Source organism: Cornus florida, unplaced genomic scaffold, assembly GCF_030987335.1.
Source record: "Cornus florida cultivar Cherokee Brave unplaced genomic scaffold, ASM3098733v1 CherokeeBrave_3.0.0_Hap2_Chr06, whole genome shotgun sequence".
Classification (NCBI taxonomy): domain Eukaryota; kingdom Viridiplantae; phylum Streptophyta; class Magnoliopsida; order Cornales; family Cornaceae; genus Cornus; species Cornus florida.
In genome coordinates, this window is record NW_026775576.1 from 61,282,066 (window position 1) to 61,294,573 (window position 12,508).

Consider the following 12,508-nt stretch of genomic DNA (forward strand, 5'->3'; position numbering starts at 1 on the left):
ACCCTGGTGGGCTATATTTGGCCCTGATCTGGATATGTTGCCCGAATCAATCAGTAAATTATATTTACCATGGCAATAATTTCATCCTCAATTACGAGGGCAGGATAATATTCCTGTAGGGAAATCCACCCTATTGTTCTTTACTGAATTTGGAATCCCTTGGATTTGGAAATGGGATTTCCAATGTGGTTATACCACTGACAAATTACCGGTCCTCCAGAGGATTTTTTATTACAGATGGTGGTCAGGCATGACTCAAGAACCTATCCAGGCCCTCCTCCATCAAATCAGAAAGAAAACAATGGAATATATGGATAAAATTCCAAAGTTAACTATTCCAGAACCAGAAATCTTTAACCCATTTGAACTTGTTAAAGATATGATCAGAAAACAACAACCATTAATTACCGAAGCTGATTTAATGGTTAAATGCATGGATTTTATGAGGAATAAATTTGTTAAATCCTTTGAATCCTCTACTCCTACAGAAAGAGCTGATGATGCATCCATGGTGTCAGTCTCTAGCCAAAACAGCCAAGAAGGTAATCAATTTTCTTGTCTAGCAGGTTATGCACAAGATCCCAATGAAGATCTTAATTCTGAAGACGAGATTTCAATAGCCGACTATTGGGACTCTCTCACAGGACATTTGAAGGATAAGATGAATCCACCCAAAAAGTAAAGATTCCTCTTAATCCTACCGACAGAAGAAGCCAAAGAACTTTTCCAAAAGTCTTTGATTCAACAGTATTTCCTTTCATCAGATGTCTACTTTCCATCCGATAAGGAGACAGCACTTAGTGGTGGGCCGGACGACTGCATTATTCAAGCACACGATCCCATACACTATGCGGACTTCAAATTGTGAATTTCAAGTCCATTTTATGTATAAATAGAAGGCAATGTTTTCCTTCAAAAATATCTTTAAATTTTCTCTTCTCTCTTTTGTAATATTTCTCTGTACTATCTTGGAAGTTGAATAAAGAAAGTTTTCTGTAAGTCTGTACATCTGGTCAATATTTGTTTAAATATATCGATCCTTTGCATTAGATTTTATTTATTAACTCAATCAACTAACCTATTTTTTCAGGCTTTTGAAGGCACTACTATATACCATATATGTATTCACCTTCCACATGGCAACAGTTTCTGTGTTTATTTGCATCCTTGAAGGGTTTATAAATACATGTAATTGGCGTCGTTCATTAACTTTTAAAGCCTTTACCAAAAATTGTCAGCAAAGTACTACAAAATAAGAGTAAGGCTAATAAGACAGCCCTCTCATAACAATAGTACTTATAAGCAGTGCTTCTTCAATGACATTATTATCATTTTTCATGAAAATGCAGATCAAATAAGGATCTTTGATAGATATATTTAGCATTAATATTAATTGGTCATTTCCAATTTGTTATATATTTTGAATTCCATTTTTCAACTCTCATCTTATACTCATTCTTGACTACAATTTTCTGCAGTAACAGTTTCTTTTTCATTGCAAGATGTCATTGGCATATGTCCAAATATGAGCTCCAATTACAGTTCTTCATTTAGAATCTGAATTAATTTCCAATATAAAAATCCAACATTTGTATTTGTTAGGTGGCTTTTGTTAAGTCTCTTCCTATAGTTTTCTTACGGCTGTTACAGCTTTAACAACCATGCTGCCCTATTTCTGGTTCTATAATTTGTAACATCTTCTAACATATATAGTGTGTATTGTCTACAATATTTAATGCTATCAATTTCTTTATTGTATTGTTTTTGTACCTTGCTGTGCTTTAGGTGACTATTCTCTAGGCATGATATCCACAAAGTTACTTGACCCGAGCACGATTGTTGACATACTAGTCAATTTAAACTTTTACCTATTTATGAGTGAATAAAACTCCTTTGGTACGACTCCCATTATTACAAGGTCTATTGTCATAAGTTTTTATCTATTTACAAGTGCACAGGGCTATTTCAGTATACGAGACTCCCGTTATTACAAAATTTATCATCATACTTGTCAGTTCTAACTTTTACCTAATTACAAGTGAATAGGCTAGGAAGACTTCCGTCGTTACAGGATCTGTCAGACATATGTAGCCTCATCTCCCCATGCAGAGAGGTAGTTTTTGTTTCAAACCCGTAACCTTTAATTCAAAATAAGAGTAAGGCTAATAAGACAGCCCTCTCATAACAATAGTACTTATAAGCAGTGCTTCTTCAATGACATTATCATCATTTTTCATGAAAATGCAGATTAAATAAGGATCTTTGATAGATATATTTAGCATTAATATTAATTGGTCATTTCCAATTTGTTATATATTTTGAATTCCATTTTTCAACTCTCATCTTATACTCATTCTTGACTACAATTTTCTGCAGTAACAGAGTTTCTTTTTCATTGCAAGATGTCATTGGCATATGTCCAAATATGAGCTCCAATTACAGTTTTTCATTTAGAAGCTGAATAAATTTCCAATATAAAAATTCAACGTTTGTATTTGTTAGGTAGGTTTTTTTAAGTCTCTTGCTATAGTTTTCTTATGGCTGTTACAGCTTTAACAACCATGCTGCCCTATTTCTGGTTCTATAATTTGTAACATTTTCTAACATATATAGTGTGTATTGTCTACAATATTTAATGCTATCAATTTCTTTATTGTATTGTTTTTGTACCTTGCTGTGCTTTAGGTGACTATTCTCTAGGCATGATATCCACAAAGTTATTTGACCCGAGCACGATTGTTCTCATACTACTCAATTTAAATTTTTACCTATTTACAAGTGAGTAGAGCTACTTCAGTACGACTCCTTTTATTACAAGGCCTATTGTCATAAATTTTTATCTATTTACAAGTGCATATGACCATTTCAGTACACGAGACTCCCGTTATTATAGGATGTATCATCATATTCAGGAGCGGAGCCAGCACAGGGCCGGGGGGCCATGCCCTCCCTGGGCCCATGCTGGCCCATTAGTTTTAATTACAAAATAGCCTATAATTTATAAAAGTTTTCAAAATGCCCCCCTGAAATAATTTATTTTAAAAAAATGGCCATTAATTTTTATTACACATAGGCCAATAATTTATAAAAAATTAAAAAATGCCCCCTGAAATAATTATTTACCCTTGGGCCAATTAATTTTTATTGCAAATAGGCCTATAATTTATAAAATTTTACAAAAATGCCCACTATAATAATTATTTTTAAAAAATATCTTTAATTTTTCCTTTCTTTTCATTCTTACTCCTCATCCTCTTCTTCTTCTTCTTCTTCTTTATATTCTCTTTTAAAATAAGTTGCATTCCTTTATTCAAACTATTTTTTTTTCTCTTCAAAGTTTAGTAATTAAATTTGTTGTCTTAAGATCGGTATTTTTATGTTCCTGTTTTTTTAAATAATTATTTTTCAAATTATTAAATACTATTATTCCACCATTAGTACAGTCTTATTTTTTGATTTATTGTCTTGCATCACTTTTCGCTTGAAAAAAATATCATTTATCATCTTTAATATGGCGCCCCCCCTAAATCAAATTCCTAGCTCCGCCCCTGGTCATATTTCTCAGTTCAAGCTTTTACCTTTTTACAAGTGAATAGGCTAGGGAGACTCCCGTCATTACAAGATCTGTCAGATGTACGCAACCTTATCTCCCCATGCGGAGAGATTGTTTTTGTTTCCAACCCGTAACCTTTAATTCAAAATGGAGCAACCTTGCTATTGCCACACAACTAAATCCGTCTAAAATATATGGAAAATCCACTATTAAATTGACTAATGAGTAATTCAAACACATTCCTTGTCAGAAATGCATTCCATCATAATAAAACTTTCTAGCAATGACTGAAGAGACAAAACTGCCTTTCAGTGACCATCATTAACAAATAAACACGTATAATTAACAAATAAACTTGGCAAGGCAATTACTGAATTAAACAGCTTGAATTAGGCATAAAAATTGATAACATATGCACTCACATATGCACTCTCTAATATAGTTTCACCACATTCATAGAAACAAATTAAACAGCATGAGTTTAAGATACAAAAACACCCAGGATATTGAACATTAATTAATTAATTACTATAGAATAAAGACTGTAAATTAGGTCCTGGAATCCAAGGCCAGGATGGTGCTGAGGTTCATGGGGTGCATGTACTTGGTCGAGCCGATCATGATCTGCTGCACAATCAGTCTGTTCGCCCTTTCGGATGGATGGAATGGATCCCAAAACGCGTACAAATCCCTGTTTGGGCATAGGTTTGACAGCGGCGTGCAAAGTCCGAGCCCATTGTAAGGTCCTTGGCCACAACATGCTATCTTCGACGTAACAAACCCTACCCAAACAAAGCATAAGGATTATTAATTAATTTCTTCTAGTCGAACATCGTAAATCCTTAATTTAGGTGATTTTTTTTTTTCAAAAATTATCAAACATTTCAAATTAAGGGTTGTAGCAATTTTAATCCATGCCCTATGATCTTATTCAAAGGCATACCTTCCCATATTTAATTTTAACAGAACTCTTGAATTCCCTATCTATTATTCCATGAGTCAATAAATATTTGCACAGTGAAATGGTGGTACATACAAGAGACCACACTATCAGTAATACAATTTTCTCGCTCCACCCATCATTTTCTGCCCTTCTGTCACTCCTCCATAGTCTATATTTTATCAGATCTCATTAAAATTGGTTGGATTTTTTTCACCCACCACTAGAATAAAATAAAACATAATAAATGCTATTTTTTTTTTTTTTTTCTTTAATAGAAAGACAATGGGTTGTTGGATCTTACTCTACTATCACTATTTAATTCAAAAAAAAAAAAAAAAAATTACAAAATGTCATTGAATTAGTCAACATTAAAATGAGCTTGTACATACCATAAGCTTGAGGATCAGAAATGAAATCATAATGCGTTTCCGCTGTATTAGCAGCAACAAAGATATCACTTCCAAGTTCACCGTTGAGTCCATTTATCATTTCAACAAGTTGTGGGTTGAACAATGCCGCGGCACGCTGCAGATCCACTGCACATTCACCGGTTCTGCTCCGCTGTGCTAACTCTGCCGGGACACAACCCATTGGTCCGGTTCCGGTCACCAGAACCCTTCTAGCCCCCAAATCATATAGCCTCTGAAATTGTCAAATTTAACCATCAATTATATATTATTTATATTATTATTATTATTATTTTACTTTGCAAAATTTGTGCATGGCAAGGTCTCAGTAACTAAAAAGAAATTGCACAAATGCATGGTTAAAACTTATAAAATAAAAAAAATAAAAATAAAAAAACAGCAAGTTGATTTCTACAAGTGATTATATCATTCAACAAGTTCAGATCGAGACTTGCTATTTGCAGGTGATTGAATATTTAGTGTGAATTAAACACTAATTATTTGCAGTTCAAGAACACTAATTTTCATTCGATTTCAATTTCAAGATGTTGATTCTATTCTTTCAAGTGTGACTTAATATATAGCTTTAAAAATAATGATAATTCAAGGCTCTGAAAAAAAAAAAAAAAATTAGAACTAGTTAGATATGAACTTTTAGTATCTGAAATGACGTTACACAAATTAATGTGCAATATTTCACTATATCAACGCGCGCACACAAAAAAGGCCATCATTTTCTTAGGGTGGCCATAGAAATAAAATTTATCAACTTTTCGGACCGGGTTCTCAACTATGTCATTATATACTTTCTATTTTAGGGCAAACTGTCCAATAATTTTCGCTATTTAATTTCTATTTCATGCTTGCTAGAGGACCACAGTCATTATATTGACTCAGTGATAACATGTGGAGGGAGAGAGAGAATTCTCTCCCAAGTTCATGGTTGTATAGGCTTTAATGAACATGTGAAAGAAACTGCTACTTTTCTCTTTCTCACCAACCAAACATGCCTCATATAATGGCTCTTCAGTATATATATATTATATAGCATCCTAAACATATGCATCCATAATTTATTTCTGTCATAAATATGGTACCTAAAGTATATATATCATTAATTCTTGCTACTATTGTCCCTAAATTATGAGCATCATCATATGAGCTAAAATATGAACAAATCATATAGTAACAAAAACAAATAAACGTTACATACCATTAAAATTTTTCGATACTCAGAAATGAGAAAAGGAACATAATCAGGAAGCGCGAATTGACGCGATCTTGCAGAGAAAGGAACCAAGTAATAGTTGTTAACGAAGTCATTCCCGCCTAGGGTTATGAGGACAAGACCACCATTTACGAGTCTCTGAGTCTGATCGGATCCGATGAGTCCACTCACCCGTTGCTGATACTGTTCAAAATACTCCAATTGTTTCCCAATTCGGATTATATTCACCTGCAAATTATTGAGTTTTGAAATATTTCATGAGTATAGAGTTTTGGGTTGTTTTATTAATGCGCATAACATTATAATATAGGTGTTTATTTAATTTAACAATGCTCACAAGGTAGCATATATATAAGTTGGAAAAAAAAAAAAAAAAAAAAAAAAAAAAAAAAAAAAAAAAAAAAAGTACTTTTCAAATGAAAATGAATCCTTGACTTCAAATTAAGTTCAAATAGTAACTATTGCAGTGTGTTCCTCTTAAAACAGTTTTTTAGAAATCTATAAATATTATAGCATATTGGTTAGAAAGGGTTTTAGAAAAGTCAACCAAACAAGTTGTACGTTAATTAGTTCTTTGTTCTCGTAAAACTAAACCAGATAGGTCATAGATTGTACGTACAAACTGAATTCCGGTGTCATTGAGGATCCCTATCCCAGCAGATGCAAAGTTGGCACCAACAAGTAGTCTCTCTCCTGTGAGCTGTGGACTCAAGTATGGCATTGTTGGTTCAGTACCCATTTCCTCACCTGCAAAAACATGTCATGACATTAAAAAAAACACACACACACACACACAAAGTATATATACTTAAATATTGAATATGAAACTCAACTGATAATGTCTGGTATGTTAAGGCCATTAGAGAAGCGTCCGGTGGGATGGTGAGTAGGGTAGTCAATGCCATATGGAGGAGCGTCGGCTCTGGCAGTGGTGAGGAGATAGTTGTTGTTGCCATTGTCGACGAGTGAGTCTCCGAACACGAAGAAAGCCCGGGCTTGGGCTTGGGCTTCGGCTTGTGGAGCCACTGTCCACAATGCCAAAACCAGACCTAGAATCGTGGTAGAAATGAAGCCAAATGAGCTGTCCATGGACTTGTCTCTGGAAGACCCTAGCCAAGAGTACATAGAACAGCTCTTTGTATATATGTATAATGTATTTACACCAATGCCTTTGGGATGAGAATGTAAAGAACTGGGATGGCTTTATATAGGGTTGGAGTTAGAGTCCTGTTCATTGATGCCGTATTAATGACCTTTTCTACCACCAAGAGAGAGAGAGCTAGTGCAATTCAATTATTCAATAATATATTGTAATGGAAAGTTGTTTAGCAGAGACTTAAATTCGGCAACATGACCTACATGCACTGTCCTTTTATATACAGGTAAGCATGAAGGAGATAATACAGTGGGTTAAGATAATGCAAGGAGATAATCTTAATTTAATTATTATTATTATTATTATTTTGGTTGTGGTGGCGTTGGTTTATTAGAACACCCCATAATCTATTACCAATCAAATTTCTCGTAAGTTACCCCAAGGTCTTATATTTTGTTAGCGTATACATTCGGTGACTGGGGTAACACAATTTAAGATCTAGGTCAAGTTCGACTATCATTTTTTTTTTTTTGTAAATATTTTACGACATTCAAATACCAAAAAATAAAATAAAAAATATAATTTTTTTTTTTCACTCACACACACATGACTTCACTAAGGCTCGAACCCCTGACCTCTTTTTGAGAAGTAAGAGCTTGGTACCGCTAGGCCACTGACCTGTTGGTAATAAAAAATATTTTACATCCAAACAAACAAACAAACGCCAAATACACATATTTTCAACCAAAAACAATAAGTAAAATTTCAAACATTGATTGATGCATTTAATTTATCATGTTCACATTTATAATGCCATTACTAAGTATTTAATTGGTCAATAATCTAAATTTTATTCAATTTATGAAATCACAGTTGGATTTGATTTTGATCATGTGATTATAAGAGTCTAAGGTTGATCTTTTAAGTATTTAATCTGTGAAAAGTCGACCATTCAAATATGTTATGTTGTTTTAGTGTGGATTTGTATTGTTATTTTTTATTATTGGAAGCAAATTCTAACCTGGGCTTTATTACCACCCAAGTTATTTTTGTGTTAAGAAAATATAAATTTGTGTAATTAAGTTTTGAATAAATATCTAAACAATAAAGGAAACTGAAAATATCGTAATATTGTTCAAATATTTTAATTCAATTGACTTGGGTCAATGGGTCAGATCCGAACTCACAACGGCGGATTGGGGATTTTGGTCAAGATTTTGAAAATTTTTGTTGCAAGAATATTAACATTTCTCACACCAGCAACAACCTAACAATGTCACCAGTGGAAATAAACAATTTCATTTTTCTATTTATACAAGGAAACATGTCATTATTTAAATCAATTAATATATGTTAAGTGATTGTGTAACAATATATTTTAGGTCATTGCAAAATATGAACTTTAAGTTCTGAATATATGAGGAACTTAATTTTGATTATGTTGAATCACCAAGTGATCTGATCCAAGACGAATTGATTATTTTTACTTTCTAATAAGTTTATAAATTTTTTTTTATTTTTTAACCAAAAAGAGAAATAAATAAATATATCTTACATTGAGTAAATTGGGGGTTCTATCACATCGGGTTTTTACAGTTTAGTTAGGTGCAAGTGAGTACATTTGCAGTTCAGGACTTCTGCAAAACATAGTACATTTAATTAATTTTCGAGAAACAAAAATAGTACATTCAATTTACAAATCACTAATAAAATATGAATTAAACGGCATGAATTTAAGATATAAAAACACTCTCTAATATATATATAGTTTCACCACATTCATAGAAACAAATTAAACAGCATGAATTTAAGATATCAAAACACCCAGGATATTGAACATTAATTAATTAATTACTATAGAATAAAGAGTGTAAATTAGGTCCTGGAATCCAAGGCCAGGATGGTGCTGAGGTTCATGGGGTGCATGTACTCGGTCGAGCCGATCATGATCTGCTGCACAATCAGTCTGTTTGCCCTTTCAGATGGATGGAATGCATCCCAAAACGCGTACAAATCCCTGTTTGGGCACAGGTTTGACAGCGGCGTGCAAAGTCCGAGCCCATTGTAAGGTCCTTGGCCACAACATGCTACCTTCGACGTAACAAACCCTACCCAAACGAAGCATAAGGAATATTATAATTAATTAATTTCTTCTAGTCGAACATCGTAAATCCTTAATTTAGGTGATTTTTTACCTTTAATAGCAAGACAATGGGTTGTTGTATCTTACCCTACTATCACTATTTAATTAAAAAAAAAAAAAATTACAAAATGTCATTGAATTAGCCAACATTAAAATGAGCTTGTACATACCATAAGCTTGAGGATCAGAAATGAAATCCAAATGCGTTGCCATTGTATTAGCAGCAACAAAGATATCACTTCCAAGTTCACCGTTGAGTCCATTTATCATCTCAACAAGTTGTGGGTTGAACAATGCCGCGGCACGCTGCAGATCCACTGCACATTCACCTGTTCTGCTCCGCAGTGCTAACTCTGCCGGGACACAACCCATTGGTCCGGTTCCGGTCACCAGAACCCTTCTAGCTCCCAAATCATATAACCTCTGAAATTGTGAAATTTAATCATCAATAGCTTTTCATTTTATTTTATTTATGTACTTATTTTTTAACACTGAATATTTGTGCATGGCAAGGTCTCAGAACTTAAAATAAATTGCATAAATATTTCATGGTTTAAAAATAGCAAGTTCAGATCAACACTTACTATTTGCAGTTGATTAATTTAGTCCGAAACACTTATTATTTATAGTTTAGAAACACTAATTTTCATTCGATTTCAATTTCAAGATATTGATTCTATGCTTTCAAGTGTAACTTAGTATAATTTTAAAATAATGGTAAATTCAAGACTATGAAACAAAAACAAATAAACATTACATACCATTAGAACTTTTTCGATACTTAGAAATGAGATAAGGAACATAATCAAACATGCCTCATATAAAGGCTCTACAGTATATATATAACATCCTAAACATATGCATCCATAATTTATTTCTGTCATAAATATGGTACCTAAAGTATATTTATCATTAATTCTTGCTACTATTGTCCCAAAAATTATGAGCATCATGATATGAGCTAAAATATGAACAAGTCATATAGTAACAAAAACAAATAAACGTTACGTACCATTAGAATTTTTCGATACTCAGAAATGAGATAAGTAACATAATCAGGAAGCGCGAATTGGCGCGATCTTGCAGAGAAAGGAATCAAGTAATAGTTGTTAACGAAGTCATTCCCGCCTAGGGTTATGAGGACAAGACCATCATTTACGAGTCTCTGAGTCTGATCGGATCCGATGAGTCCACTCACCCGCTGCTGGTACTGTTCAAAATACTCCAATTGTTTTCCAATTCGGATTATATTCAGCTGCAAATTATTGAGTTTTGAAATATTTCATGAGCAAAGAGTTTTGAGTCGTTTTATTAATGCACATAACATTATAATGTAGGTGTTTATTTAATTAAACAATGCTCACAAGGTAGCATATATATATAAGTTTAAAAAAAATAATAATAATAATAAATTAAAAAAAAAAAAGGTAAGACAAGTACTTTTGAAATGAAAATGAAACCTTGACTTCAAACTAAGTTGAAATAGTAACTATTGAAGTGTGGCTCTTTAAAAACAGTTTTCTAAAAATTTAAAAATGTTATAATTGTTAAAAAAAGATTTTTAGAAAAGTCAACCAAACGAGTTGTACGGTTAATTAGTTCTTTCTTCTCGTAAAACTGAACCAAATAGGTCATAAATTTTACGTACAAACTGAATTCCGGTGTCATTGAGGATCCCTATCCCAGCAGATGCAAAGTTGGCACCAACAAGTAGTCTCTGTCCTGTGAGCTCTGGACTCAAGTATGGCAATGTTGGTTCAGTGCCCATTTCCTCACCTGCAAAAACATGTCATTACATTAAAAAAAAAAAAAAAAAAAAAAAAAAAAAAAAAACACACACACACACACAAAGTATATATACTTAAATATTGAATATGAAACTCAACTGATAATGTCCGGTATGTTAAGGCCATTAGAGAAGCGTCCGGTGGGATGGTGAGTAGGGTAGTCAATGCCATATGGAGGAGAGTCGGCTCTGGCACTGGTGAGGAGATAGTTGTTGTTGCCATTGTCGACGAGTGAGTCTCCGAACACGAAGAAAGCCCGGGCTTGGGCTTCGGCTTGTGGAGCCACTGTCCACAATGCCAAAACCAGACCTAGAATCATGGTAGAAATGAAGCCAAATGAGCTGTCCATGGACTTGTCTCTGGATGACCCTAGCCTGCAGAGTATATAGAACAGCTCTTTGTATATATATGTATAATGTTTTTACACCAATGCCTTTGGGATGAGAATGTAACGAACTGGGATGGCTTTATATAAGGTTGGAGTTGGAGTCCTGTTCATTGATGCCATATCTACCCCCAATAGACAGAGAGAGCTAGTGCAATTCAATTATTCAAGAATATATTGTAACATGACCTACATGCACTGTCCTTTTATAAACAGGTAAGCATGAAGGAGATATACAATGGGTTAAGATAATACAAGGGGTTAAGATAATTTTTTTTTTTTTTTTGGTGGTATACAGTCTCTTAAAACACCTCATAATCTACCACTAGACATATATAGACCCCCATACATCAAGCAATTATCAAGAAAATTCTCTGAAGGCTACCCAAGTGGCTGGGGTAACACACTATAAAAACACATACTTATTTTTTAACCAAAACTATAAGTAAAATTTTAAACATTGATTGATACATTCAATATATAATGTACGCATTTATAATGTCATTACAAAGTATTTAATTGGTCAATAATCTAAATTTTATCCAATTTATGAAATCACAGTTGGATTTGATTTGATTATAAGAATCGAAGGATTTTATTCAATATATAATGTACTTTTCTAACTTAGGCTTTATTACCACCCAAGTTATTTTTGTGTTAAGAAAATATAAATTTGTGTAATTAAGTTTTGAACAAATATCTAAACAATATTACCAAAAATATATATAGGACAATACTTAGAATGTACACCATTGTGATGTAAACCAATAATAAATGAACACGTTCCTTTTAATTACTAAATTAGATTTGGTAATTTGATTAGTGAATATATACCCACCATTTTTTATTTGATAATTAAAGATGAGGTACTCATTTGTTATTGGTCCACATCAATAGTGAGGATGGTGTATATCCTCACGAGTGAAGACCTAAGTATTGTCCATATATATATATATATATATATTT

At 33.1% G+C, this 12,508-nt stretch overlaps 2 protein-coding genes across 2 annotated transcripts; both read right to left on the minus strand.

Annotated features, from left to right (window-relative positions):
- Window positions 1–3,920: 3,920 nt before the first annotated feature.
- On the minus strand, window positions 3,921–7,743 carry LOC132311673 (GDSL esterase/lipase At5g33370-like). Its single transcript, XM_059809705.1, has 5 exons — window positions 6,965–7,743; window positions 6,751–6,878; window positions 6,117–6,359; window positions 4,886–5,138; window positions 3,921–4,335 (listed from the first exon to the last, which is right to left on the minus strand). Exons 1-5 carry the CDS (start codon window positions 7,254–7,256, stop codon window positions 4,103–4,105), a joined length of 1,149 nt encoding a protein of 382 aa, XP_059665688.1. The 5' UTR covers window positions 7,257–7,743; the 3' UTR covers window positions 3,921–4,102.
- A 1,216-nt stretch (window positions 7,744–8,959) lies between these two features.
- LOC132311674 (GDSL esterase/lipase At5g33370-like) lies at window positions 8,960–11,608 on the minus strand. The gene is made up of 5 exons (XM_059809706.1): window positions 11,257–11,608; window positions 11,019–11,146; window positions 10,383–10,625; window positions 9,541–9,793; window positions 8,960–9,335 (listed from the first exon to the last, which is right to left on the minus strand). The coding sequence occupies exons 1-5, from the start codon at window positions 11,504–11,506 to the stop codon at window positions 9,103–9,105; spliced, it is 1,107 nt and encodes a 368-aa protein (XP_059665689.1). The 5' UTR covers window positions 11,507–11,608; the 3' UTR covers window positions 8,960–9,102.
- Between the last annotated feature and the right edge of the window lie 900 nt (window positions 11,609–12,508).

Coding starts and splice junctions, on each gene's coding strand:
- LOC132311673 (XM_059809705.1), bottom strand. CDS start 7,256: ATGTACTCTTGGCTAGGGTCTTCCAGAGACAAGTCCATGGACAGCTCA. Junction 5,139..6,116: donor AGTATCGAAAAATTTTAATG/GTATGTAACGTT, acceptor TGACAATTTCAG/AGGCTATATGATTTGGGGGC. Junction 4,336..4,885: donor TTCTGATCCTCAAGCTTATG/GTATGTACAAGC, acceptor TTGTTTGGGTAG/GGTTTGTTACGTCGAAGATA.
- LOC132311674 (XM_059809706.1), bottom strand. CDS start 11,506: ATGGACAGCTCATTTGGCTTCATTTCTACCATGATTCTAGGTCTGGTT. Junction 10,626..11,018: donor ATGACACCGGAATTCAGTTT/GTACGTAAAATT, acceptor AATAATTTGCAG/CTGAATATAATCCGAATTGG. Junction 9,794..10,382: donor AGTATCGAAAAATTCTAATG/GTACGTAACGTT, acceptor TCACAATTTCAG/AGGTTATATGATTTGGGAGC.